Source organism: Furipterus horrens, unplaced genomic scaffold, assembly GCF_987537825.1.
Source record: "Furipterus horrens unplaced genomic scaffold, mFurHor1.1.pri manual_scaffold_3, whole genome shotgun sequence".
In the NCBI taxonomy this organism is placed as follows: Eukaryota; Metazoa; Chordata; class Mammalia; order Chiroptera; family Furipteridae; genus Furipterus; species Furipterus horrens.
The window spans coordinates 148828830-148855459 of record NW_028327173.1 but is presented as its reverse complement, the minus strand read 5'-3'; the positions used below and the strand labels follow the sequence as shown (position 1 = coordinate 148855459).

General features: G+C 35.2%; 1 protein-coding gene across 5 annotated transcripts in view; it reads left to right on the top strand.

Moving 5' to 3' along the window:
- The window catches only part of TMEM87A (transmembrane protein 87A), a 43327-nt gene that overhangs the window by 1179 nt on the left and 15518 nt on the right, over window positions 1–26630 (top strand). For 3 of the 5 annotated variants that reach the window (XM_090270469.1, XM_090270467.1, XM_090270470.1), the window contains exons 2-12: window positions 233–293; window positions 3115–3200; window positions 6299–6400; window positions 8590–8643; window positions 8726–8770; window positions 14679–14784; window positions 17778–17839; window positions 18632–18815; window positions 19887–19986; window positions 24573–24666; window positions 25427–25502. In XM_090270469.1, the coding sequence (XP_090126595.1) occupies window positions 233–293; window positions 3115–3200; window positions 6299–6400; window positions 8590–8643; window positions 8726–8770; window positions 14679–14784; window positions 17778–17839; window positions 18632–18815; window positions 19887–19986; window positions 24573–24666; window positions 25427–25502 (970 nt within the window). Of the gene's footprint in view, window positions 1–232; window positions 294–3114; window positions 3201–6298; window positions 6401–8589; window positions 8644–8725; window positions 8771–14678; window positions 14785–17777; window positions 17840–18631; window positions 18816–19886; window positions 19987–24572; window positions 24667–25426; window positions 25503–26096; window positions 26170–26630 lie in introns of all 5 variants that reach the window. The other 2 variants (XM_090270468.1, XM_090270471.1) reach the window with 1 other exon arrangement.

Genomic DNA, 26630 nt, shown 5'->3' with positions numbered 1-26630 from the left:
CTTCTAGAGTCCTTGCCTCATGGCTTGTGGGGGAGAAAATGTCTGTATCAAGCTTCAAAATCCTGCAGTTTGGATATGGTGGAATTTTACTAAAAGGGAGGCTATTCATGCCTTTTTGTTAAGAAAACTAACTTAAACATTATATAAATGTTGGTTTTTATGCCATTTGTATTCTGCCTTGGGAATTAAAGTGATCTCATGCTAATTACCTTTCTCTCCTTTATCTTTGCAGGGGAAAAATTATTTTAGTTTTGGAAAGATCCTCTTCAAAAATACCACTATCTTTCTGAAATGTGAGTTTTTGCATTTCATGAAGTTTTTTGAGTCGTTTAGTGATTTTTAAACGTTTAAATTGCCTATTTTCTACTTCTGATGACTTATTCTCAACATAAGTTCTGAAATTTAATAGTCCAGGACTATCTAGGCATAAGCATATGTAGTATAATTAAGGTCCTTTCACTGACTAATCTTCAGAATACTTATTTGTATGAACTTTACTATCTTCTCTTGTTTTTCTGGTGTATACTATATATCGTTGACCCGTGAAAATATGAGGAGGTCAGGAGCTCTGACACCCCATGCAGTCAAAAAACGCACATATAACTTTTGACTTCCTTAAAACTTAAGTTGTTCTTCAGTATCTGTGGGGGATAGATTGATTCCAGGACATCCACTTCCCCCCAACAGATTCTCAAGTCCCCTATATAAAGTGGTACAATGCATACAGTTGGCCCTCTGCATCTGCAGACTCCTAACTGCTATTGAAAGCAATACAGGTTTTCATTGAAAATATCCACGTATAAGTGGACCCATGCAGTTCAAACCATGTTGCTCAAGGGTCAACTGTATAGTTAGACAGATTGTGTTGGTTGATTGCCAGCAAGCTGTTTTAATCTGTTCTGAGTTACATGGATACTACAGATTTTGCTTTTGTGTTAAATGTTTACTGAACCCATGACGTAGGTTTGTCAGATCACTGGCTCTAAATGAATATGACCAGTAAATCTTTTGTTTACAAAAGGAGTATTTTATCACTTTGATCTTTGCAAGAGGAAACTCAAAGTCATTATCAGGAAATAGGGATTATGTAGAACAAAACCAGTCTGTCCAGTCGAAAAACCATTGTCTCTGAATCCAGAATATCTCATTGTGTATTAAAGAAAAGCTTCCTTTTATTTCTGAAACTGACTTTATTGTAGAGAACAAATGATCATGGGCAGCTCCATTTTAAGATCAGGGATAAAAATCTGTGTGTACTTCTATGCGTATCTCTCTCTATGAAAGTGCAAAGTTGGAAGTAATAGTTTGATGATTTTACTTCTTTAATCATTTAGTAAGTAGGTATTAAAAACTTACTTTGTGCCAGGCACTGTTTGCGACATTAGGAAAGTCATAGAAGACGCCTCTTGTTGAGTCATAGTCTGCTGGGGGTGAAGGAGGCAGGTAGAATTTCTGTGAAGAATATACTTTGTCCATGACAATATGATCTCCTGATTAATGACTTAAATTTGACTTAAATCAAATTTACTTTGACACACTTGTCTTTCTTATGAGGTTGACTTACTAGGTAAGAGAAGCTTTTAGGAGTAGAAATATTTTGTCTTTTGTCTGACAGCCTGTATGCTACTCTTTTCCTTTATTATGTATAATTTTTTTCTCACCTGTATTTTAATCTAATGGTATTTTGCTAAGTTACACAAGCTACATATTTTGCACTGTCTACATTTCATTGTTTTTGGTGGATTTGCAGCTCCTTAAAAGTTGCATTGTCTTTCACTTGTGTGATTTCTCATATTTAACTTGCCTCTGATCTTATACTTTTGTGGGTATGTTATATATAGCTTTCCATGAAATTGGCAGGAAGGTTTTCGTTATCTCTTAAAGCCATCATTCAAAGGTCTTACTGGTGTCTTTTAACATTAATAGTAGTATTTTTGCAGCCAAATTTCCCTGCAGAGCTCCTGTTTAGGGGAACTCCTTAGTGGATTTCATTTAAATATTCCCTTCTCTGTATGGTTCTTTTGTGTAGTTCATAGCAAGTTTGCAATATCCTTTTTATCATTCCCATAAATTCTGTTTTACACATCAGATTTTTGTGTTATTTTAATTGAGCCATGTAAAAGTGTGTCATTTAAAAACTAGTTTGAAAAACAATTTAAAACGGAAAAGGGAAAGGTTATAACTTTAGGTGTGCTTCTTTTGGTAAGAACCAAAAGTAGGTTACTAGGTGCAGTCATATTTATCTTTGTTGCTTGCATGAAGTAGGTATCTCAAATATATTTTCCCTTCTACAGCAAGAATCAGAGATAAAAATACTGACTTCCCCTGGTGAAACAGCTAATCAGTCATATAGTCAGATTTACACTTCCAGGCCTTAAGACTAATGCCTTGATCTAGTAGAATATTGTGTTCTAGACTATGTTTAGTAAGTTATATGAGGCTTTTATGATTTCTTAAAAGTTCCTTGAGGCCTCTCTTAAGGTGGGCATTGAAAAGAATCTAATATTCTTTAGTTTTGCTTTTGTTATTCCTACCTTCTCCAGCCAGATTTGCTTTTTATTGATAGTTTTTTTTTATCCAGTCTTGGTACCTTTGAAGATTTAGACCACGACTTTTTTTCCTTCAGTGGAACTATTTTGAATATTGCCTTGTGACATCTAATGTTGTTATTCCTTCTCTCTCCAACTAGAATGCAGCATTTTTAAGAGTCTTAGTAATTTGCTCCCTCCTATTTTTGTCTTTGGCCTAACACAGTGTTGTGTAGCATTGTATTTAAGTGCTCTGCTCAATAAATATTTGAGTGATAATAGAAGACTGGTTTTAACTTAGGACTGCTTTATTTCCAGGTTTTTCCCAACAGAGAACCAGAAATCAAGGTTTTAAAATATAAAAATAGGTACAGTTTCAAAGGTTAAAACTGCTTAACTGCTTTTTCTTTTTGAGGGTAACAATACTTAATTTTATCCAAAGACTGGCCAGTTCTTTATGCATATATTACTTCATAACCTGCTGTTTGGAGAAGGGAAGGTCTTTGAGTGTCTCATTTTAGCAGGAAATAAATGGGATATGGGGTTTGGGAATGATGTTTTATTCACAAAGATTCTTATTTTATAGTTGATGGAGAACCTTGTGATGTACCTTTGAATATAACCTGGTATCTGAAAAGTGCTGACTGTTACAATGAAATCTATACCTTCAAGGTAAGGAACATAAAACTACAGACTTTTCTTGGACTTTAGAGATCATCAGGTCCCAACCTGAGAGAGGAAGGACTATCATGTAGCTGTGAAGGAGAAAAACTAAAACTAGAATCCATGCATCCCAAGTTGCAGACCTAGCTGCCAGCAAATCTCAGACTTTCTGTTGTCAGAACTCTGCTACATTTTTAAGTATTATGCAGATTCCAAAAGCTTTTGCTATGTAGGTTGCTATATTAGAAATTAAAACTGAGAAAACAGAAATATTAATTTTAAAATAGCAATAATAAACAGTGCATGTTATTATAAAACTTTTAAATAAAAAATAACAAAAAATACCAGAAATTTTGCAAATTTCCTTAGCGTCTGGTATAGTAGAAGGCAGCTGGAATCTTGTATCCTTTACTCAGTCTGTTGCAATGTTATTTTGGTTAAAGTATATGCACAAAATATGGCCTTACACAAATATGTAGTTGGGAAATGGAATGGTATTTTAAAATGTTTTCAGATAATTGTGGATATTGATCTTTGATTCCATACCAAAACATAAGTGGAGTTTCATAAAGGATAGTTGTAATGTGGACTCTGAAGCCTTATCAGTGAACTTTTTAAAAAATCTGTTGTAGTAAAATAAATTGGTGTGTCACCCTGGCTTAGTGGCTCAGTTGGTTGGAGCATTGTCCTGTACACCACAAAGGTTGCAGGTTCAATCCCCAGTCAGGGCACATACCTACGTTGTGGGTTTGATTCCCAGAGAAGGCGCGTACTGGAGGCAGCTGATTGATATTTCTCACATCGATGTTTCTCTCCTCTTTCTCTCTTTCTATCTCCCTCTCTCTCTCTCTATGAACCAATAAACATATCCTTTGATGAGGATTATAAAAAGATAAATAAGTAAATAAATTGCTCTGTCTTGTGGTTTGGGTCTTTTACCCATGTTTGATTTTGTAATATCATTTTTGGTCATTTAGAAAATATTGGTTGGTTGAATTATATAAGCTTTCCAAATATTAACTCATTTTACAATTAACTCAAAATTATATTTGTCAGTATCACTCTTCAGTCTCATCAGAACTTCCGTAAGTATTGGAAGCTGTTAAACTCATAGTGAGGCAGATAACAAATTTTCCAAAATTCTAATTTTTGCTGGAAAGTTAAGATTTTATCACTGGCAATGAATATTATCAGTTGTCTTCCTTGAAGTGATAGCTTTCCTTTGCCTGTGATCAAGAAAATATCGCCCAAATAACCAAGTCTGAATAACTAGTTTGTCAGTTATTCTTCCAAGTAAATGAAAATAGTAGACAATTTAGCTTGTAAGTTAAACCAGGTACAAAGTGTTTTTTCTTAGCATAGTCATTTATAGTATGTTTGCATACTTCCCATTTTGTGTCATAGAATATTAAAAAGGCATGTACCTGCCCCGTCTGGTGGCTCAGTTGGTTGGAGTGTCGTCCTGTACATCAAAAGTTTGAGGGTTCGATTCCTGGTCAGGTCACATATATAGGTTGTGGGTTTGATCCTCAGTCAGGGTGTGTGGGAGGCAACTAATCAATATTTTTGTCTCTCCCTGCCCCCTCTTCCTCCCTTCCTCTCTCTCTAAAATTAATATATACTTGGGTGAGGATTTTAAAAAATAAAAATAAAGGGGCATTTACTTAAAGGTTCAGATTAATAACTTTAATAACTTTTACTGCTTCATTAAGAATATTCTTACAAAACCTGGCATTTTTTAGTTGCAAGTTTGTGACTGAAGAGTACCATAACCACTAATACAGTTAGGTGTCATTGCCTTCCTTCCTGATGAAAGGCAGCAATTTACCCATCATTACTTTTGCACCTATCAGTACAAGACAAATAATATATGATGATGATGATGATACAAAGCAAATAATGTAGGGTGATGAAGAAGAAGAAGAAGAAGAAGAAGAAGAAGAAGAAGAAGAAGAAGAAGAAAATAGTTTTGACCTCTTAGATCTCATGAAAGGGTCCATGGACCACACACTCAGAATTGCTATTAGTACACTATACTTGAGAATTGAAGATTTATGACTCCAAGATGGATTTATTAATGCGTTTTCCATTCTGTTTTTACGCTCCTGTTTGCTTTCTTTCTTAAAAAAAAATTTATTTTTTTTACTGTATTACAGTTTGGCTATTATTGTTGAGGTTTCTTTTCAAAGTAATCTGACTGGTCTATTAAAAATGTCTAACATTCAGTCGGTTTTTCAAATCTTAAGCATTTTGAATTTCTGCCTAATAATTAGGGTTCAGGTTATCTATTTTGTAGTGTTGGTAATTGTTTTTGACATTTGTTACACAACATTGGGTAGGATTAATAAGAGGAGGACCAGAAGGACTGAAGAAATTGGAGAGAAATGATAATGTCTGAATATGGTTTGAAATGTTGTTTGGTGGTTTTTTTTCTCCAAATTGATTACTAATTGAACTTACAGTTAAAAACTTTATATCTTTGAAACTTGTGATAAACTGCTTAAGAGCTTAGCAGATCCAGTTTTCATAGGTAGTATGAGTTAAGATTTTAAAAATTATTTTGGACTGTCATAGGACAAAATTCTGGAAATGACAGGTAGGATAGTTATAGAGATGTGATATTAGACCTTAGGAGGAAAAAAAGGGCAGGATTAGACATGTAGGTATCAGATGAATACACAGAACTGATCGATGAAGCCACATAAATGATGAGGTTTTTCACAGTATCAGCAGTGGGCTGTAAATGGCTCTAACAATTCTGTGCTCTATCTTAGCTTATGAACACGAGTGTATCTTTTCTTTGGTGTTTTTAACTTAGCCAAGTAACTCTTATAAATATATTTTCTGTGACACAAAACCCTGTGGAGTCTGATATTTTCCTAGTCTGGCTAGAATTCTTAGAGGAACCACTCTTTGTGAGCCATAGACTAGACTTCTGTACTTTAGAGTCTAACACTGTTAGAGTCTTGGATACTATTATAGAGTCTTTATGCTGTTAATTTTTACGATAGTAAGCCCCAAACATATATTATAGGTGATGTATATCTTCTAAATAGCTTACTTGTGAAAAGTAAGTTAAGTACTTTGTATTTTCTCTGTTTTTCCAGGCAGACGAGTTGGAGACATATTTGGAAAAAAAGAGCTTGTCTGGGAAATATCAGACATCATCAAAATTGTTCCAGAACTGCAGTGAACTCTTTAAGACACAAGTAATGTTTGGTAGGGGTTGGAGGGGAATAGAAGAGATGAAAAATGTAGTGCCTGTATTTTGATGATAATTATTTCCTACTTCCCAATTCTCTCTTCTGGCAGAAATAAGTTATAGAAGCATGTTCTGATAGGTACATAGCCAGCCACTTGCGTATTTTCTCAGTATAGAAGAGGAGGTACCTTTTGTGTGTGTAAAAAACAAACCCCCAATTTTTTTTATTGTGATAAATATACGTAATATAAAATTTATCATTGTAATCCTTTTTTAAAGTGTGTCATATACTGCCATTAAGTACATTCATGTTGTTTTGCAACTATCACCACTAGCCATTGCCAGAACTTATTTATCATCCTGAACTGACACTTCATAAGGCATTAAACAATAACCCCCTACCCTGGCGAGTGTGGCTTGGTTAGTTGGATAGAGCATTGTCTTGTACACCAAAAGTTTGGGGGGTGATTCCTGAGTGGGGCGCACATGGGAGGCAACCAGTCGATGTTTCCTCACATCGATGTCTCCCTGTCTGCTGTCTCTCTCTCCCCTACCTTCCTTTCCCTCTTGCTAAAAAAAAAGAAATAACACCCCTACACAAGTTCCTAGTAACAACCCTTCTACTTTCTGTCTCCAGGAATTTGACTACTCTAGATATCTCACAGGGATAAGAGTCGTACAATATTTGTTTGACTTCTTGCACTTAGCAAAGTGTTTTTGAGGTTCATCCATATGACATGTATCAGAATTTCATTCCTTTATATACGACTGAATAATATTTCCTTATACATATAAACCACGTTGTGTTTTTGTATCTATTCATCCATTGATGGATACTTGAAACCACCAATTTTTAATTCTCTTATCCATCTCATCAAATTCATATATGGCCCCCCTGCAAAAATTAGCATTTTTAGATTTTACTGCTGCAGTCCTGAAATCAAAGGGTTGAATTTCACACATATAAGTAGGGTTTATATTATAAAATTCTCTTCTCTTAGAAAGCATTTGACACACATTTTTGAAGAAAAATTATATATTTTATAGGTGTGAAAAATAGTTAATGTAATTATAGCCTTTGCTTCATGTTTACCGCATTTCAATATTACTTCACAATATTTCGCAAATTGCCTTAAAGAGGTGAGGAGTTCATGGAAAGCTAGATTTTCTGTGTAGTTACTAGAAGTAGTTTATTTATAAGAAGGCTTTAATTGAATAATTAGTAATAAGCAAATGAATTAATTGAACTATAAAGATTGAGCTCTTGCCATAGCTTAGGTTTATGGATTTGGAGGAAAAAGAAAATACCTTTTAAATGGTGGAAGAATGGTAGAAAAAGAAAGCTAGGAACAGTGTGATGTTGAGTAGGAAGTTTTTTGTTCGTTCTCCAAATTTATCCTCCAGGCTAGGAGAATTGGTTGGCCTTTTCTGGATTTGCTTGAGAAAGTTACTTATTGTCTACTGTTGCCCAAGGTTCCTATAATCTTTCTAGGGTCTTGGTATATACCCCTATTGGTAAGGTTTCTCCTCCTCCAGTCTAATGTAACAGAATGGAAATACGGGCTCTAATTACTCAGGGAGGAGAATGCCTCATCTGCTTATAACTGGTAAGAAAGGTAAACCTGCGAGCCAAGTGTCGCTGGTTCAATTCCCAGTCAGGGCACGTTACCAGGTTGCACATCAGGTCCCCAGTTGGGGGTGAGTGAGAGGCAACCACACAGTGATGTTTCTCTCCCTCTCTTTCCCTTTACTCTCTAAAAAATGAAATAAATAAGCGAATCACTAAAACAAAAAATAAATTAAGAGTAGATATTTTTTTAACCATGGGGTTTGTTGTGGAAGAAAGCAGTGGACCCAAGAATTAAGAGTCTGAGGTTCAAATCCCATCCCTATACAAAGCATTATAGCTTTGAGCCACATTTTCCTTATTTCTACAATGGTAGGGAACTCTTAAGACCCCTCCATCCTAAGCATATAGCTTTAACTAAGGTTTTGTCATTTTAAAATGTTTATAATTCTTATAGAAGAATTGAGTGGCCAGTTTGCTTTTAGTTAAAAATCTTTTGTCATGCCATATTATATTTACTATTTTAACATGTTTTGCTTTAACCATTTTGGTGGATTTTGAGTTACAGTTTTTTGTTTTTTTTTTAACTATTATACAGCTTTAATTTTAGTTTTGTATTTCTTTCTTAGAGCTTTTCTGGGGATTTTGTGCATCGATTGCCTCTTTTAGGAGAAAAACAGGAGGTAATTATTTTCCTTGTTAAATATTTCTGAGTATAAAGTTAAAAATTTGAATTAATGTTTTCTTTTCTTTTTAATGTTTAAGGCTAAGGAGAATGGCACAAATCTTACCATTGCTGGAGAAAAAATTGTAAGTGTAGTAGAGAATTTGGGGGAATTGAACACTTATTTCAGTATTCTTATGTATGTGTATTTTGAATTATCTTGGTATGCTAACATTTAAAAAGAAACTTAAAACTGGAAGCTATACACCAAAATGTTAATAATGGTTGTCTCTGGATGATGGTATGAGTGATTTTTATTTTCTTCTTTGTGTTTTCTGTATTTCCTATATTTGCTACAGTCATTCTGTATTGTTTTTGTAATTATTAACCCATAGATATGTTCACCTAAAAATAAAAAGACAAGACGAGAGGCCAAAGCATTTATTTGAGATCCAGAAGGAATTGCAATTCTGGAAATAAATGATTCTGGCAGAAACTGAAATAGTGTTCTGTAGGAGGTAAAGGCAAGGGGTCTTTATGAGGAAATGAGGGGGAAAATTATGTGAATTGAAGGAAGGAATTTCTATTGATGTTAATAAGTCAAGGTAGGGATTTCTCTAAGTGCAAATAAGCTAAATTATTTTTTAGCTCCACATGATGGTGCTAATTTAAAGAATGTCTTTAGTTTTCAGTCTGGTAGTCTGACTGTCTGCTTTTCTGTTAGCTTTGCAAACAGTTGTATAGAATACAGTGTTGCTTTGGCCCTTCCAAAGATTTTTTTTTTAATATCTTAATCCTTCCAAAGATTTGAGGAGAAAGATGTGCAAGGTGGTTCCTTTGGGGTGGCAGCTCCAACTTCATTTTGAAGTGGCTCCAGTTATGTTATTTTTCACAAATATGACTTGTAAATAGGAAGAAACTTTTAAGAAAGAAACTTAAACTCCATCTAAAATTGTTTTGTGATAGAATATAACTGGAACAGAATTTAGAAAATTGAGTAGGTTGAAGACTATAAATATGCTTTAAATTTTCATAATTTACTTTCTGATTCACAATTACTTAATTCCTCAAAATTTTGTCAGTTTAAAATACAGATAAAATAAGATAGTTATCTATGTTGGCTCATGCTTTTTACAAAACTGATTAAAGCTTTTAATTTTATAACAACTTTATTAAGACATAATATACATATCTCAAAATTTACCCTCTTAAGACATAAAAGTCAGTGTTTTTTAGTATATTTATAAGTTACGTAACCACCAGTCATTATCGAATTCCAGAACATCTTCATCACCCCAAAAAGTGACAGCATAGCCATTAGCAGTCACTCTTCATTCCATCCTTCTTCCCCCAGCCCTAGGTAACCACTGTTTTAAGGATTTGCCTGTTCTGTTCATTTCATATAATGTCTGGCTTCTGTCACAGTTTACAACTGTCTTAACTTTTACTTCCTTCTTGTGCAGAGCTTTAATGTCAGCCAGAGGTAAGTGATTAGGGCATTCTCAGGCCTCGGTCATGTGTGCACAGTCTCACACATACATGCACAGCCCTGCATGCACTTACCACCTTCTAATTCCCAGGAATATCTTGGAGCTTCTCAAAATCTTATTTTCCAGTTTCTCCTTTTAAGTTTTTAGTCAGCCTCTTGATGGCCCCACCTAGTAATGTTGACTGGGGCAGCTGTGATCTTTCACAATTGCTGAGTGTTTTTGAGAGTGCTATGAGTACAGGGTCCTTCCCACTGAATGAGCCCTGAGTCAGTTCATATAAATGTTAAGCCCTGGGAATGGAGCTTTTCAGCACCTTCCAGGTAGTTCTGGCAGTTGGGCTTTAAGCGTTCTTCAGACTTGGTTTTTTCCAGTGGTTGCCAAACTTCTGTTTTTCACAGATGTTACAGTTGTGAATACTTTGATTTCAAGGAGCTTGGAACAGGGGTATTGGATTAGGGTGAACAAAAACACCACAAGCTTGCTTTTCCTACAGAAATTCAGCTGGTTTTCTTACTGAGATTCCTCTTAAGCCATTTTTTTTTGAGGAAATAGTTCTAGGATTGTTGCAAGTCTCTAATTTCCAGAGTTTCAAAAAGTTGCCTTTGATGTTTTTTTTTTGCCCTTATTTTTGTTGCTTTTATTGGGTGAGTGTATTTTCAGAGGTCCTTATTTTTCAACTCTAAAAGTTTCTCTACCCTCCCTGTCCCAATTATAATTGTATAAAATTTTAACCTAAAAATGAGTAAGGCATGGCAGACTTTTTTTTTTTTTTTTTTTTAAATAGACAACATCCATTGGGTTTTTTTCTTATTGTTAATATGTATATACTTACTATTAAAATTCAGAATATAGATATAAATGAAAATAATGAGTTGTAATACTACCGGACTATAAATATATTTATCTTCAAGTCTTTTGTTTTTATGCATATTTATATTTAATTTATTTAAAAATGGGAATCTTAGTCCTGGCCAGGTGGCTCAGTTGTTGGGAGCATCTTCCCCTACACCAAAAGGTTAATTAAGGGTTTGATTCCTGGTCAGGGCACATACCTAGGTTGTGGGTTCTGTCCCAGGTGGAGAGGCAACTGATTGATGTTTCTCTCACAGTGCTTCTCTCTCTTTGTCTCCTTCCCTCTCTCTAAAGTCAATAAAACATATGCTTGGGTGAGGATTTTTTAAAAAGGAATGGGAATCTTACACTATGTATTATATTTTAACTTTCTTTTATAGCTTAAGCAAAATAGCATGGTCATCTTTCCAGTTCAGTAAAAATTTATGGCATCATTATTTAAATGCCTGTGTAGTATTTTATTGCATGAATACATTGCAATTTGTTAACAGATTCTATATTATTGGACATTATGTTTCATTATCTCGTCATTTTTAACAACATTGCAGTAAATACATTTGTTTTTAGATCTTTATTTTCTAGTCTAAACACAATTCCATACTGGTGAACATTTTGCTTTTATAACTTAAAAGTAAAAATCTTTTGTAATTTGATTTTCTATCAGTTTCATGTGATTACACAGAACACATGCATGTTAATCAAAATGAGATATTTTATTTACTGCTGTGTAATTTTTTTCTTTTTACTTAACAAATGTACATGGAGGACCACTTCACCTTTTTTATGGCTAGGTACTATTTTATTTTGCCGATTTTTTATAATTAACACTCAGTTGATGTCCATTGGGTTGTTAAAAGATTTTCGCTATTATGGATGAGGTCACATTTATAATGTCTAGTTATATCTTTGTGTACATTTATAATATTTTCTTTAGACTAAATTCCTGGAGGTGGAATTGTTGGGTCGAAGTGTTGTATGATTTTTTCTTCTTATGTTTTGCCAAAGTACTCTGGAGAAAAGTTGTAGCAATTTATGGTTAAAAGAAAATAAGATTTGAGTCTCCCTCTTTCATAACAAACAATGGCTATTCTAGTTTAAAGTATTTTATGCAGTTTGGTAGCTCAGTGGATTGAATGCCAGCCTGTGAACCAAAGAGTTGCTGGTTTGATTCCCAGGCAGGGCACATACCTGGGTTGCGGGCCAGGTCCATGGTTGGGGGCTTGTGAGAAGCAACCACATATCGATGTTTCTCTTCCTCTCTTTCTCCCTCCCTTCCCCTCTCCCTAAAAATAAATAAAATCTTTAAAAAGAAAGAAAAAATAATGTAGCTGAACATTCATTTATATATGTATTAGCTATTTGTAAATTGTGTTTTATTCTGTGCATAACTTTTAAGTTCAACTCAGGGCTTGAACTCTATTCCTAGTGATTAAAGATGGCTGAAGGATGACCTTATTGAATATCACAAGTAATATTTAGAAATGTTCATTCAAATTATCGTCAAAAAGAAGTAAAAGAATTATATGTCCTTTGATTCTTCCTAAAACTTGGGGCTAAGGGAATGTTTCATAATCTTACTTAAAAGACACAAGTTAAGTACCTCTACCCCTTTTTATAAAAGCTCTGGCGAAACATGTTTTTTAGAGGAAAGGACTTCTCCCTGTTCCTTCACTTAAGAAAAGATTTAATATTTGTTTAAGTGTATTGATTTTTTTTTTTTTTTTTTCCTGAGAGAGAAGAGAGAAAAGGGAAGGAGCGGTGGCGGGGGAACACTGATATGTTGTTCCACATGTTCATGCATTCATTGGTTGATTCTTCTATGTACCCTGACCAGGGATCAAACCCGCAACCTTGGTATATCGAGATGATGCTCTAACCAACAGAGCTACTCAGCCAGGGCATTAACCTTGGTTTTATTTAAGCAGTAATATAATATGTTTACCATTAAAATATTTTTGAATTAATAGATTTATTGTTTGGAGCACAACAATATTGAGCAAAAAGTGTTTGCACATACCCCCTTCACAGATGTGCACTCAAGACTTCTTCCACTGTCAACATCCTGCACCATTGTGGTACATTTATTACAACTGGTAAACCAGCACTGACACATCATTATCAGCCAAAGTCCTTGGTTTATATTAGGGTTACTTCTTTGTGTTGTATGTTGTTTGGATTTTAATGTATGTAATGATGGATATACATCATTACAATATCAACAGAATAGTTTCATTGTCCTGAAAATCCTGTAAGCCACACTTATTCATCCCTCTCTCCTCCAAAGCCACTAGTAATTTCTGATTTTTTTACTGTCTCTGTAGTTCTGCATTTTCCAGAATGTTAAATAGTAGGAATCATAATATGTAGCTTTTCAGATTGGCTTCTTTCACTTAATCATAGGCATTTGAGGCTTTTCATGCCTTCTTGTGGCTTGATAGTTCATTTCTTTTTAGTGATGAATAGTATTTCAAGGTCTGGATGTACATACCACACAATTTATGTATCCATTCACCTGTTGAAGTAGGACACCTATTAAAAGAACTAATAATAGTACCTATTTGACAGGGTTATTGTGAGGATTAAAGAATATAATAAATGTTACATGTGTAACAGTGTGTAGCATATGAATGTTATTTTCACAGTGTCAAAATACCCATAATTCCAGAATTAAATGTCAACTTTGTCAAATTTTGAAATGTTAGAATTATTTAGTCCCTTTTGAAATTTGTAAGAGATGTTTTTAAGATATATAAAATAAATAGCAGAGTAGCTTATTACACCAAAGTTTTATTGGTTAGTGAGTAAGTTCCGTAAATTCAATTCAGTTAATTAAGGGTAAATAGAAAGTGATATAACTTTGAAACTGTGAAGTGTTCTCATAGACTGCTCCTGAATTTTGTCAGAAAAAAAGACTATCAGAGATAGATGTATGATTCATCATGGCATTTATGTTCTTAAGTTAACCTTATAAATGTTCTAAGATAACCTAGTAAATGTATAGCTGAAAAGTCATTCAATATGCTTTGTTGGACATTTTGGATTTGTATCATGGACTATAATTTCTGAACTCTTGTTTAGCCTTTTCTTGGGTAGTAGGATAATTTGAGCGTTTGAGAAAAGCTGTGGCTCCATGGGAAAATGCATGAATGTACAAAATCTGTTGTTCACTCTGAGGGGTTTCAGAGTTCCACATTGGTCTCTGGATAGAAGTTCCTTTTAAGACCAGAAGGTAATAAATTGCAAGTTCAGGTAGCAATACCTCCTTTCACATGAAAGGAAGAAGCAAGTAGTTGTTTTCTATGTTCATTTCTTTTATCTTGGAGTCTTAGTCTTGTGTTTTAAAGGTTCTTAGTCCATGTAGAAGAAACAAAATTTCCTTACTGTATTTTTAACTTGTGCTCTTAAGACTTGAAGTTTTCTCTCCCTGGCTGCTGTGGCTCAGTGGATTGAGCGTCGGCCTGTGAACCAAGTGTCGCTGGTTCGATTCCCAGTCAGGTCCCATGACTAGGTTGCACATCAGGTCCCCAGTTGGGGGCGCATGAGAGGCAACCACACAGTGATGTTTCTCCTCTCTCTGAAAATAAATAAATAAATAGATAGATAGATAGATAGATAGATAGATAGAATTGTTAAAAAAAAGAAAGAGAAAAGCCTATCTCTTCTAAGCGTTAAAAAAAAAGACTTGAAGTTTTAATGCCTTTTTTCTTTGTAGGCAATGCATGATCCATTGAAAACTTGGCAAGATGCACCATACATTTTTATTGTACATATTGGCATTTCATCCTCAAAGGAATCATCAAAAGAAAATCTTTTTATTAGTAAGTACATTTTGTTTCTTTTTACTGTTTGTAGTATTATCTAGTTGTGGCATGCATGGTGGGTCATGTGTAATTGCTTTAAGTGAGGGAGGGAATAATTAAGAATATTTGTTCTGAAGTAGAAAAATTGAGGGAGAGAAATTAACATTTTTCTATACCCAAGATGTACCAGATACAGTCTTAGGTAATTCACCTATGCTTCCTTACTATGTATGATAGATACTAGATTTCATTTTTCTTCATTTGATCCTCCATCTTTCAAAATTTTAAATTAGTATCATGTTCTTGATATTTTGAAATAGACTTGTGAAAACTTAGTTACCAAGTCAAAACCTGGCAATTTAAAAATAATTTTAAAATGAATGGACTTTGGTAATTTTTAAATATCTCAATATTTTTTAAGTTTTAGTTTTAAATTACAGTTGAGATACAAAATCATAATATTACTGTGTTGTACACCTGAAACTAATATAACTTTGTAAGTCAACTGTCTCTCAATTTTTCTTGGTGTTCTTCTTTTCATTCTTGTTTCTCAGTTCATGGAGTCATCTCTTACCTGGAATTTTGCAATAGCTTGCTACCTGCTCTTAATTTCTTATAGTTTTGTTTCTTCTCTGCAGTTTCCTTTCCTCCTCTTCTTTCTTAAGGAGAATTTGAATAGAAACAATTGCAGTGGCCATCCTTATATTAGTCATGTTTACTGTAGAATTTTTCAAAATATTTTTTATTTGGCTAAGGCTGTCTCTCTCTTTTCTTTTTTTTTTAAGATTTTATTTATTTTTAGAGAGAGGAGAAACGTGAAATAGAGGGAGAGAAATATCAGTGTGTAGTTGCCTTTTGCATGTCCCCCTGACTGGGAATTGAACCGGTGACCCTTTGGTTTGCAGGCCTGCATTCAGTTCACTGAACCACATCAGCCTGGGCGAGGCTGTCTCTTTCTATTCCAGTTTTACTAAGTGTATTTTTTCTTTTTTTAGAGTTAAGAATGAATACTCAGTTTTATCAGATGCTTTGATTCTGTTGATTAAAATGATCATAAAGATTTCCTCATTTAATCTGTTCATGTGATGCAATTACATTAGCTGGTTTTCTAATGTTAAACCATTCTTGAATTTCTGAGATGTCATTATTTCATCTTAATACATACATCCTCTCTGTCTCTCTCTCTCTCTGTCTCTCTCTCTGTCTCTCTGTCTCTCTCTCTCTCTCTCTCTCACACACACACACACACACACGGTTTCCAGCTTATGTTCTTTTTGTTTTCTTTTTTTTAGCCATTAGTTGTTAGGAGCTAAGAAACTTTAAAAAGCACAGACTAAACTACATCGTGTGAAAATTTTTCCTTTAAAACACTTTTATCAGTTTTATTCCTTTCATTAAAATCTTTAAAGCCTCCCTAGTGCCTAAAAAATGTCCACAGTGTCCAGCAAGGCTTATAAACTCTGTGCCTGGTCCCAGTTTGCCTTTTCCTGCCATGTGTCAAAACACTATGATACATTACTGTGTATAGTCTCAGACTACATGTTCTTTAAATGTATCATGCATTTTTAAACCTGTCTTTGTTATTTCTTCTGCTTGATGACTTTTCAATTTATCCTGGAAAATACAAATTCTTCCTTTTGGGTCTGGCTCAGATGGACAGTTTTTCAGCTTACTGCCTCTTCCATCTAGATGGTAATCCACTAGGATGGCAGAAAACATCTTATACATCAGACCATCCCTTATTTTCCATAGCATGTGTATATAGTAAGTGCTCAAGTTATAGCATAGAGTAGGGGTTAGCCAGTTTTTTCTTAAAGGGTCAGTTAGTAAATGTTTTCTTTCCTACAACTACCCAACTCTGCCATTGTGTGAATGTAGCCATAGACAATATGTGAGTGGAGGTGACTTTTTTATTAACATTTTATTTTTAAAAAGTGGATGACCACATTTGGTTTGTGTGCTGTATAATGTTGACTTCTGGCATAGACTAAGCAAAGAACAACAATGAATATTCACTAATTATTTTATTTGGTTATTTGTTAAATTAAGAAGATATAGATTTAGTCCTGACCGGTATGGCTCAGGTGATTGGTCATCATCCTGCAAATCAAAAGGTGTCTAGTTCGATTCCCACTCAGGGCACATGCCTGCATTGCAGGTTTGGTCCCTGGTCAGGATGCATGTGAGAGGCAACGAATTGATGTCTGTGATTGCTATTATGCGATGCTCCTCTTATTCATAAAAGTATTAGACCCAATTTATTTTTAATAATGGCATGTCCTTTCTACCTGATAAAAATTAGTGGGAAATTTTTGTTGAATAGTCATTTATTAGTCTTTCTCTGGATTTAGAAATCACTTCTCATATAAATTCAGTTTTTATTTATTAATCAGATATAAAATTTATCCAAATAGTTTTTTTCATTATAACTGAAAAATAGTCATAGGTTTGCTTCACTAAGTCAAGTCTGTCTTTCAGGTTCTTGTCACTGTCACTTGAGCTGCTTCCTTAAATACTTTGTTTTTATTAAGGACCTTCTAAAAATGATACATTCATGTAGCAAAGTCACATAGAATTGAAGTAGGTAAAAAAAAAAAAAAGAAAATATAGGTAAGAAGAGAGAGAAGACGGAATCAAAGTGAAGCAATGAAGTCCTATACTTTTCAAAGCGTATTAATGATGTGTTGTAAGGAAAATTATATATGAAGTGTGTTTGGAATTTAGAGCATGTGGGGAAGTCCCAGTTGGGCAGCGCACAGAAGGCTTCATGGAGGAAATACATTCAGTCTAGTCTTGAAAGGATGTGAGGATGGTAACAAAGGGCTTTTCCACTTAAGATACTGACTGGAGCAGACGCATGGAGTTCAAAGTGCTTTATTCACTGGGATTGAAATGGTTAAAAGTAAATGACTCACTGGAATTTTCATTTATTTTATCAAACAAATATCAGATAATGTTTTTGTTTAATCCCTACATCCTTTACATTAATTCTGAGGACTGTGTTTTGGCAGTGACTGTGGAAGTAAAGGGTCCCTATGAATACCTCACACTTGAAGAATATCCATTGATGATTGTAAGTAAACTTATATTTTTTAACCTCAATATTAAATGAATTTAGCTTGAAAGAGTATCCATGTTTTATGGCAGTATTCTTTTTTTTAAAGAACTGTTTCTGAATAGTTCACAATACATTGCTTGTACTTTTGCACTTACTTTTTAGTAGACTGTGGAGTGTCAGTGAGCCTCTGTGCCTCCTTTTCTCATCTGGAAAATGAGAAGGTTGATGACTTGTGGAACTGTAGAGCTGAAAGTACCTCAGAAATGGTTTCACATCTCACAGTCTCTCAGGGATCAAAGCAGGGCACTTCTTATGACCCTACAGTTTCCGATCCCATTTGAAGTAACTAAGTGATGAAGCTTCATCCTTTTTAGTGTGTGTATGTCTATGGGAATATCCTTAATGTATTTTTCAGATTTCCTTCCTTTGTTTTTTTCTCCTTCCTTTCCATTTTTATAGTTTTCCCACTTTGTCGTGTTTCATTGTCACCAGATACATCCTAACCTTGCCATACCTTTTTTTCTTCAATATTCTCTTCATTTATATAATTTTACTTTGTGAGCTGAAAAAACTCATTGAGTACAGATGAGCGGTCACTCCATGACAAACCCTTAGGTAGTCTTCCTCTGCTCAAGAGGAGACAAGTTTTTGTGTGTTAGTATCAAAATCCAAAGAAATAAAATAATTATTTTTTAAGTAGAAAGTATGATATGTATTTTTTTTATAGCTTGTTAAGAGTATGTATTGATTCTAAATTAGCTCTTGGCCTTAATCCTCCTTTTTATTTCTTATCTACTGCTGTCACAGTTTTTCATGGTGATGTGTATTGTGTATGTCCTGTTTGGTGTTCTGTGGCTGGCATGGTCTGCCTGCTACTGGAGAGATCTCCTGAGAATTCAGTTTTGGATTGGTGCTGTCATCTTCCTGGGAATGCTCGAGAAAGCTGTCTTTTATGCAGAATTTCAGAACATTCGATACAAAGGAGAACCTGGTACGTAACCAAAAAATACCGGTTTCTGAGTGCTCGGCAGGTGACACGTGACAGTTTTCCTAAGGCCAGCAACTTTGATTGTGACTTTTCTTTTTAATCATATAACTTGTGGGTTCAGTGATTTGAGAGTAATTTTACAGAGTTGTATTCATAAAAGTAGTAGCCATTTTGGGAAAGACTTACTACCATCATTGATTCTCATTGCCATTGATTTTTAAGGCACCATTATTATATACTTCTAAGAAAGAAAGTAAATACTGCCAGTTTAATTTTAAGATGCCATTGATGATGTCAGAATGGGAGTGGGATGCATCTAAGAATTGGTGAAATACAGTAATACCAAGAAAATAAGAGGGTGAGAGGGTGCTTATGGTTTAGTAAGGTGAACAGAATGGCAGAAATGTTTTGTACTGAAAATTTTTGTGGTGGCTTCTGTTCTCATCAGATAATTTAATTATTGATAATTATTGTTGCAAAGTATTCTAATTAATCTTTCCCTGGTCTTTGAAAGGGCTTGAAAATAGTAGTTGTGAAAATGAATTGAAAATTTTGTGTGTTCGTGTTTTGTGCTTTTCTATGTATAGCTATATTTCAGTTTTTAAAAATGGGGACAACATTTCCTAGATGCTATAAACTGTCCAAGTAGGGTGTGATACTCTGCTGAGGTTTTAGTGAAGTGGAGGATGAGAAGGGAAGGTAAACTGAACACAGCCATATTGATATTCATGTTAGTAAGATTATACCTGCTTATATACTTATAAAAATTGAAGAAGTATTTCTTTTTACTTATTTGTTTGTTTATTTATTTATTTTTAGAGAGAGGGGAAAGGAGAAAGAGAGGGAAAGAAACATCACTGTGTGGTTGCCTCTCACTTGCACCCCTAACTGGGGACCTGACGGTGCAACCTAGTCATGTGCCCTGACTGGGAATCGAACCAGAAGAAGTATTTTTTTAATAGGACTTATACCAGTGCTTATTCTGAAGAGTTAGAGATCTACGTTCTGGGTCTAGGATTGCACCTTTTCTCAGACCTAGATTTACAGCATCCCTTCCCCCTTTCTTTCTCATAGTCCAGGGTGCCTCAATCCTTGCAGAGCTACTTTCAGCAGTTAAACGTTCACTGGCTCGAACCCTGGTCATCATAGTGAGTCTGGGATATGGCATAGTCAAGTAAGTATTCACTTGCTCTATAGAAGAGCAAAACACTAATTAAGTTGATATAGTATTGCAGCTTCGCAGTGTAGTAGTTCTATAATAGTTGATATAAAAAGTAGTTCTGAAATAAGAAAAGGTGTCTAAAATATTGTAGATTTGTAAAAGTTGGAAAAATGTTAGGGTTTTGTTTCATAGCTGAGAATTAAAGGAGCATCTGTAGGAAAACCTGCATTGTAGTGAATGACATTGAAACACCAAACTTAATAAACTTGTAATGACTTTGCTCTTCCAAGATATTTTGCAAATCACATTTTTAATATATATATATTATTTACTCTTTATTGTATTTTGCCATTATCATTTAGTCCTCTTATGCCCTACTTCCCCCAAATACCCCACTGTTGTTCACATCTGTGAGCCCCGCATCCTCTTTGCTCAGCCCCTCCACCCCTCAGATTCCCCCCAGACCAGCTATCATCTCTCCATCTATGAGTCTGTTTTGTTTGTTAGTTCTGTTTGTTCATTAGACTTCACATATGAGTGAAATCATATGGTATTTCTCTTTCTCTGACTGGCTTATTTCACTTAGCATAATGTTCTCCAGATCCATCCATACTGTTGCAAAGGGTAAAATTTTCTTTTTTACAGCTGAGTAGAATTCCATTGTGTAAATGTCCCATAGTTGTTTCATCCACTCATCTATTGATGGACACTTGGGCTACTTCCATATCTTGGTCATTATAAATAATGTTGTAGTGAACATAGGGGTGCTTATGTTCTTTCAAATTAGTGTTTCGGGTTCCTTTGGATATATTCCCAGAAGTGGGATCGCCTGGCCAAAAGAGAGATCCATTTTTAACTTTTTGAGGTATCTCCCTACTACTTTCCACATTGCCACCAACGGTGCAAAAAGGTTCCCCTCTCTCCACATCCTCGCCAGCACCTGTTTTTGATTTATTGAAGATAGCCATTGTGACAGGTGTGAGATTGTATCTTATTGTGGTTTTAATTTGCATTTCTCTGATGATTAGTGAAGTTGAGCATCTTTTCATATGTCTGTCATCTGTATGTCTTTTTCTGGAAAAGTGTGTCTATTTGGGTCCTTTGCCCATTTTTTAATTGAATTATTTGTTTTTTTAGGTATTGAGTTTTGTAACTACGGAAATTTTGGATATTAACCCCTTATCAGATGTGAGGGTGAATATGTTCTCCCATTTGTCAGGTGGCTTATTTTGTTGATGATTTATTTTTGTGTGCAAAAACGTTTTAGTTTGATGTAGTCCCATTTGTTTATTTTTTCTTGTTTTACTTCCCTGGGGAGATATCTGATAAAAAATTTCTACAAGCGGTGTCCAAGATTTTGCTGCCTGTGTTTTCTTCTAGCATTTTTATGGTTTCAGGTCTAACATTTAAGTCTTTGATCCGTTTTGCACTTATTCTTGTGTGTGGTGTAAGAAGGTAGTCTAGTTTCATTTTTCTGCATATAACAGTGCAATTTTCCCAACATACATTATTGAATAAACTGTCTAGCCCATTGTATGTGCTTGCTTCCTTTGTGAAATATTTATTGACTGTAAAGGTGTGGGTTTATTTCTGGCCTCTCTATTCTGTTTCAGTGATCTATGTGTCTTTTTATGCCAGTACCGTGCTGTTTTGATTACTGTGGTCTTATTGTAGTATAGTTTGATATTAGGTAGTGTGATTCCTCCAACTTTGTTCTTCTTTTTCACAATCACTATTGCTCTGCAGTGCTTTTTGTGGTTCCATGTAAATTTTTGAACTATTTGTTCTAGTTCTGTGAAGTACGTCATTGGAATCTTGATAGGAATTACATTGAATCTATATATTGCTTTGGGTAGTATGAACATTTTATTGATGTTAATTCTTCCTATCCATGAACATGGTTTGTGCTTACCTCTACTTCATCTAGTTTTCTGGAGGATTCTCTTGTTCTTTCATTTAGGGTCTTTTCTGTATCTTTCCATTTTGGCTGCATCTTTGAATTTTCTGTTTTAGCTGCTAAACTAATCAGATGTTAAACCAATGAGTTGCTAATCTAACCAAGCTTTAATCAGCAGTCAGGCCTAAGAACCACAGGGTGGGGCAGAGTAATTTCTACAGGAGGGCTCTTGCTTCCCCTTGGGCTGATGCCATTCAGAGTGGCATGCTCTGCCTGAGAAGGATGGCTGGCTCCTGTAGTGTGCGGAATGACTCAGTGCAGGGATCCTGGTGGCTGCTCCCTCAGTTCTTTCACCAAAGCCACCATCCCCAGACTCTCCTCATGTTCCTCTAGTCCACTCTGCCCTCCTGCCAGAGCCCAGGGTAAGTGGCTGCAAACAAATTTTGTGTATTGGCCCTTGTTAGAGGCCCTCTGAGTCTCCAGCCTTCTGCCCCTGGCAGACAGAAACTTGGCTTCTTTTCACAGCTGGATGTTTTCTGGGTTCCTTTCCCAGCTCTGGTGCTATAGGCTGGGGAGCCCAACTTGGGGTTTAGACCCCACATTTCCCAGGGGGAACCCCCAAACCACTGAAATAATCCTCCAGTACTTGAGCTACTACCCATGGGAGCCCAGCCAGCCCTCCCACACTTACTCTGCATTGCCAACCAGTCTTATTGTGGGAAAGTGGTTTCTTCTGTCTATCTTTAGTTAAAAGGCTTCTCTCCAGCTAGTGTTCATTTGGTTATTCAGGATGATTTCTCTACGATTTAGTTTTAATTCCAGATTGGTCCTGGCAGGAGGTTAGTGTGACTTCCACTCACTCCTCCACCATCTTAGATCCCTGCAAATCATTTATTTTATTGGAAGAGCATTCTTGCTGTAACAGTCTGAAAATAATTTTTTTATTTAAAAAAATTTTATTGAGTGCCTTAGGCATTGTTCTAGGTGCTCGGATACAGCAAATAAACAAAAGACTTGGCACAGATGAAATTAATGAGTAAATATCTACTATGTCTGTGATAAGTGCTGTGGAGCAGATGAAGCAGGCAGAAAGTATAGAGAGACTGAGGCAGGAGGTGAAGCTTACAGTTGTAATTAGGGTGGTCAAGGAAGGCTTCACTTAGTGACGTTTAAGCAAAGATCTCAAATTGGTGAGAGAACAATTTACATTCAGTGGAAGAGATATTAAGATGTGGTCAGACTCTGCATATATTTTGATGGATTTTGCTGGTGGATTAGATATGTGTAAGAGGTGAGGAATCAAGAATGATGCCAACTATTTTGGTGTGAGCAAATGGAAGGATGCAGATGGACATTTACTGAGTTCAGGAAGATCTTAGGTAGAATAAGTTTGGAGTGGGAGCAAGACTAGGCATTCAGTTAGATATCCAAATGAGGAAGTAAGGGGGAGAGATTAGGGCAGAGATGAAAGGTTGCCAGTCATTAAGATGTAGATATTATTTAATGCCATGAGACTGGTTGTAATCACCAGGGATGTGAATGTATATAAAGAAGAGGTTAAAGGACTGAGTCCTTGAACATTTTCTATTATTTAGAAGTCAGTGAAAGGAAGTAGAATTAGAGTAGAGGAAATTGAGGAGGATGACCAGTACTATGCGAGGCAGACCTGAACACTCTTTCAAGGAAAGAGTGATTAATTTGATTAAAGAGGATTGAGAATTGACCATTGGATTTAACTACATGCAAGGTATTTGGGACCTAAGCAAGAATAGTTTTGGTGAGGTGGTAGGACTTAGAGTGAGCTTGGTTGAGTGAGTTCAAGTGAGAATAGGACCGGAATAGGAGCTAGCTGGGTATAAATTGTTTCAAGGAGTTTTGCTTTAAATGGGACTACAGGAAGGGGGAGTTACATTTTTAAAATTTATTTATTTATTAGCAAATATTTCAGTGCTTCCTATATGTCAAGTAATATTCTAGGTTTCTAAGTGTGGAGAAAAATCCCAGTCCCTACGGAACTTTTCTAGTGTGTAATGCACTAATAAATAACCCAGGGATCTTGTTAAAATACAGATTCTGACTCAGTAGCATTTTGAATATCAAGGATCTAAAACTTTCTCCTTCAAGCAGAAGGTGCTGAAAAGAGTTTTAATCTTCTGTTGGATATTGCGCTCTATGATGTACTATTTATCGACTGAACTTCAATAGGGTATTTGATTATACTAAGAAATTGTTTAAATATTTAGATTTGAAAATGGTTTTATAGTTACACTTTTTAAAATTCTTATCTGTTTGAAAACATACGGAAACATGTACAAATAAAAGATAGGATGTCTAGGATTTGCTTCAAAATAATATGGGAGGGTGGGAAGTGGATGGGGTGTGCATGGGTCTGGATTGCCCGTAAGTTGATGGGTATTAGGACTGGATGATGGATATATAGGGGTTCATTATACTGTTAAATATGTTTCAAAATCCTCTATAATAATTTTTTTTAATGCAGTAACCAGGGACCTGATCTAAAATTCTCATATTCAGTATCTTGTTTTAAAAGCACACGTTCTTTTGAATTTTCCTCTCTCAGGTGAATTCACCAAGTATTTTTGGCTTATCTTTATTAAGTTGTTAGCCTGTATTAATCAACATGAGTTTATCTTGGGGTTTGTCACATTTGTACCCAACTATCTCTTTGCTTCCTCTTTAGGCCTCGCCTTGGAGTCACTCTTCACAAAGTTGTGGTGGCAGGAGCCCTTTACCTTTTGTTCTCTGGCATGGAAGGGGTCCTCAGAGTTACTGGGGTCAGTACTACTTAATCTTCATTTTTGTGGTCAGTTCAGACATATTGTTTTTATCTGAGAAGGTAAATTGGGAATATTTGTGGCTTTTTTATGATTTTTTCCAAGTCACCTTTGGGCTCTGATTTTTCAAATGTGTGTGCAATTCATTTTTTCCTTTTAATCTATACTAGAGCTTTAAATTTTAATGTTATGCTAGAATGAATGCTTTCCCACCTGCCCCCAAATTACTACTTACTTAGTTCTTCCTCCTGAACAGTAGGTTCCATTCATGTTTAAGAGGCAGACGATATAATCATGCACTTGCTGGTTAATCTAATTTTTGTTTGACAGTGCTGTTTGCTTAACCAGCACTTGAGTTTCAAAGGCTTTCTTAAAATGTAACTAGTTAAGTTTTACATAATTCTTTAGAATTACATAATTATGCCCTTTTAGGGAAGGAAGCCAAAGCACTGAAATATGTGATAAAAAATTTATGTTAGAGCTGGAGTCATGTGTAGCAGAAGTGGACCTCCCAAGGCCATTGCAGTTATTTTCTTGTTTATTTAAAAAATTACTGCAATAACCTGTTAGATTCAAGCTGGTAAATGTTATAAACTCCACTTTTCCTTTGATAAGTTTTGCAATAAATTGCCTCTTAAATAAAACACTTTAGGATGCAAATTAGGTGTTCAAATCACACTGTCCTGTGTGTGTAATTTCCTTAGACTTTTAGCAACTTTAACCCTCTGTCAATTGCATTTTCTTTCTTCTGCTGCTGTAGTACTTTGCTTATCCCTTGGCTTTGATAGTAAACCTGGCCCTGTCAGCAATTGATGCCTGTTTTATTTTATGGATATCCTTTTAATAATACCCTGGTGATTGGATAATTAGAGTTATAAATAGCATCTTTTATATATATATGTAAATTTATGAAAACAAGCAAAACAGTTTGGGGGACAGATACTTGTCTTAATATATTTTGAGTTACGCTCTTTTTTGTAAAATTACAATATATTACAATTTAGGAGAGCAATAATTTTTAATATGTTAATGATGCAGTAATTTTAAATATGAAAACAGTCTTTTTAGAATTGTAGCCAAAATCAAAATGATAGAATGGGATGGAGTCTTATACCACCAAACCTTTGATGTGGGCACTTCTTAAAATGGATTTTAGCTTATTAGGCACTCTGTGGTGGTTAGCAGCATGTTTTATTGTATTGAGTTTGTAATTTACAGTTTGCATGAAACACTTACAGGTTTATATTCCACATGATGGTTTGTCAGAGGGGCACAGGGATGTAGGTGCCAAGTGTTACTCCTTTTTATTTTGTTTCAGTTCAAATGAAAAACCATTCCAGATGATTACACAAACACTGAACCGAGTGGTGCTTTCTTCTCTGTGCATCTCTGGACGTCTCTTTTCACCACCTCTTTTTCTTTGTCTGCAGGCCCAGCCTGATCTTGCTTCCTTGGCCTTTATCCCCTTGGCTTTCCTAGACACTGCCCTGTGCTGGTGGATATCCTTCTCATTGGCTTGTGTGATGGCGGTCCGTTTTCTCCCCTTGGATATGGGTTTCCATCCATCTTTCCGCAAAGGGTTTTTACCACTTCTGTTGATTACTCCTCAATCTGGGGATTAGGGTATTTTTGGTCTAACAACCTTAGTGCTGAGGTAACCAGTTGTTATTGTTTGTTTGTTTGTTTTTAATTTAAAAAATTGTATCAGAAGCTGGTGACTATGGACTAAGCAAAAACATGAAAGTTCTGGTTATTATTTTTAATGAGCCTTTTTGCCTCGTTTTGATCTTGTATGTACAGTCCACTTAGTGGTAGAATTATTGACTACTCTGCTGCTCTTTCAGCCTCTGCAAAGAATTAAATGCTTTGAAAATGATGAAAAGATTTTGATTCTTAAAATGTGATTTCAGGAGCTACATAAGATTGTTTGAGTCTTAAAATTCTATGTAGGTCTAGCAGATTTT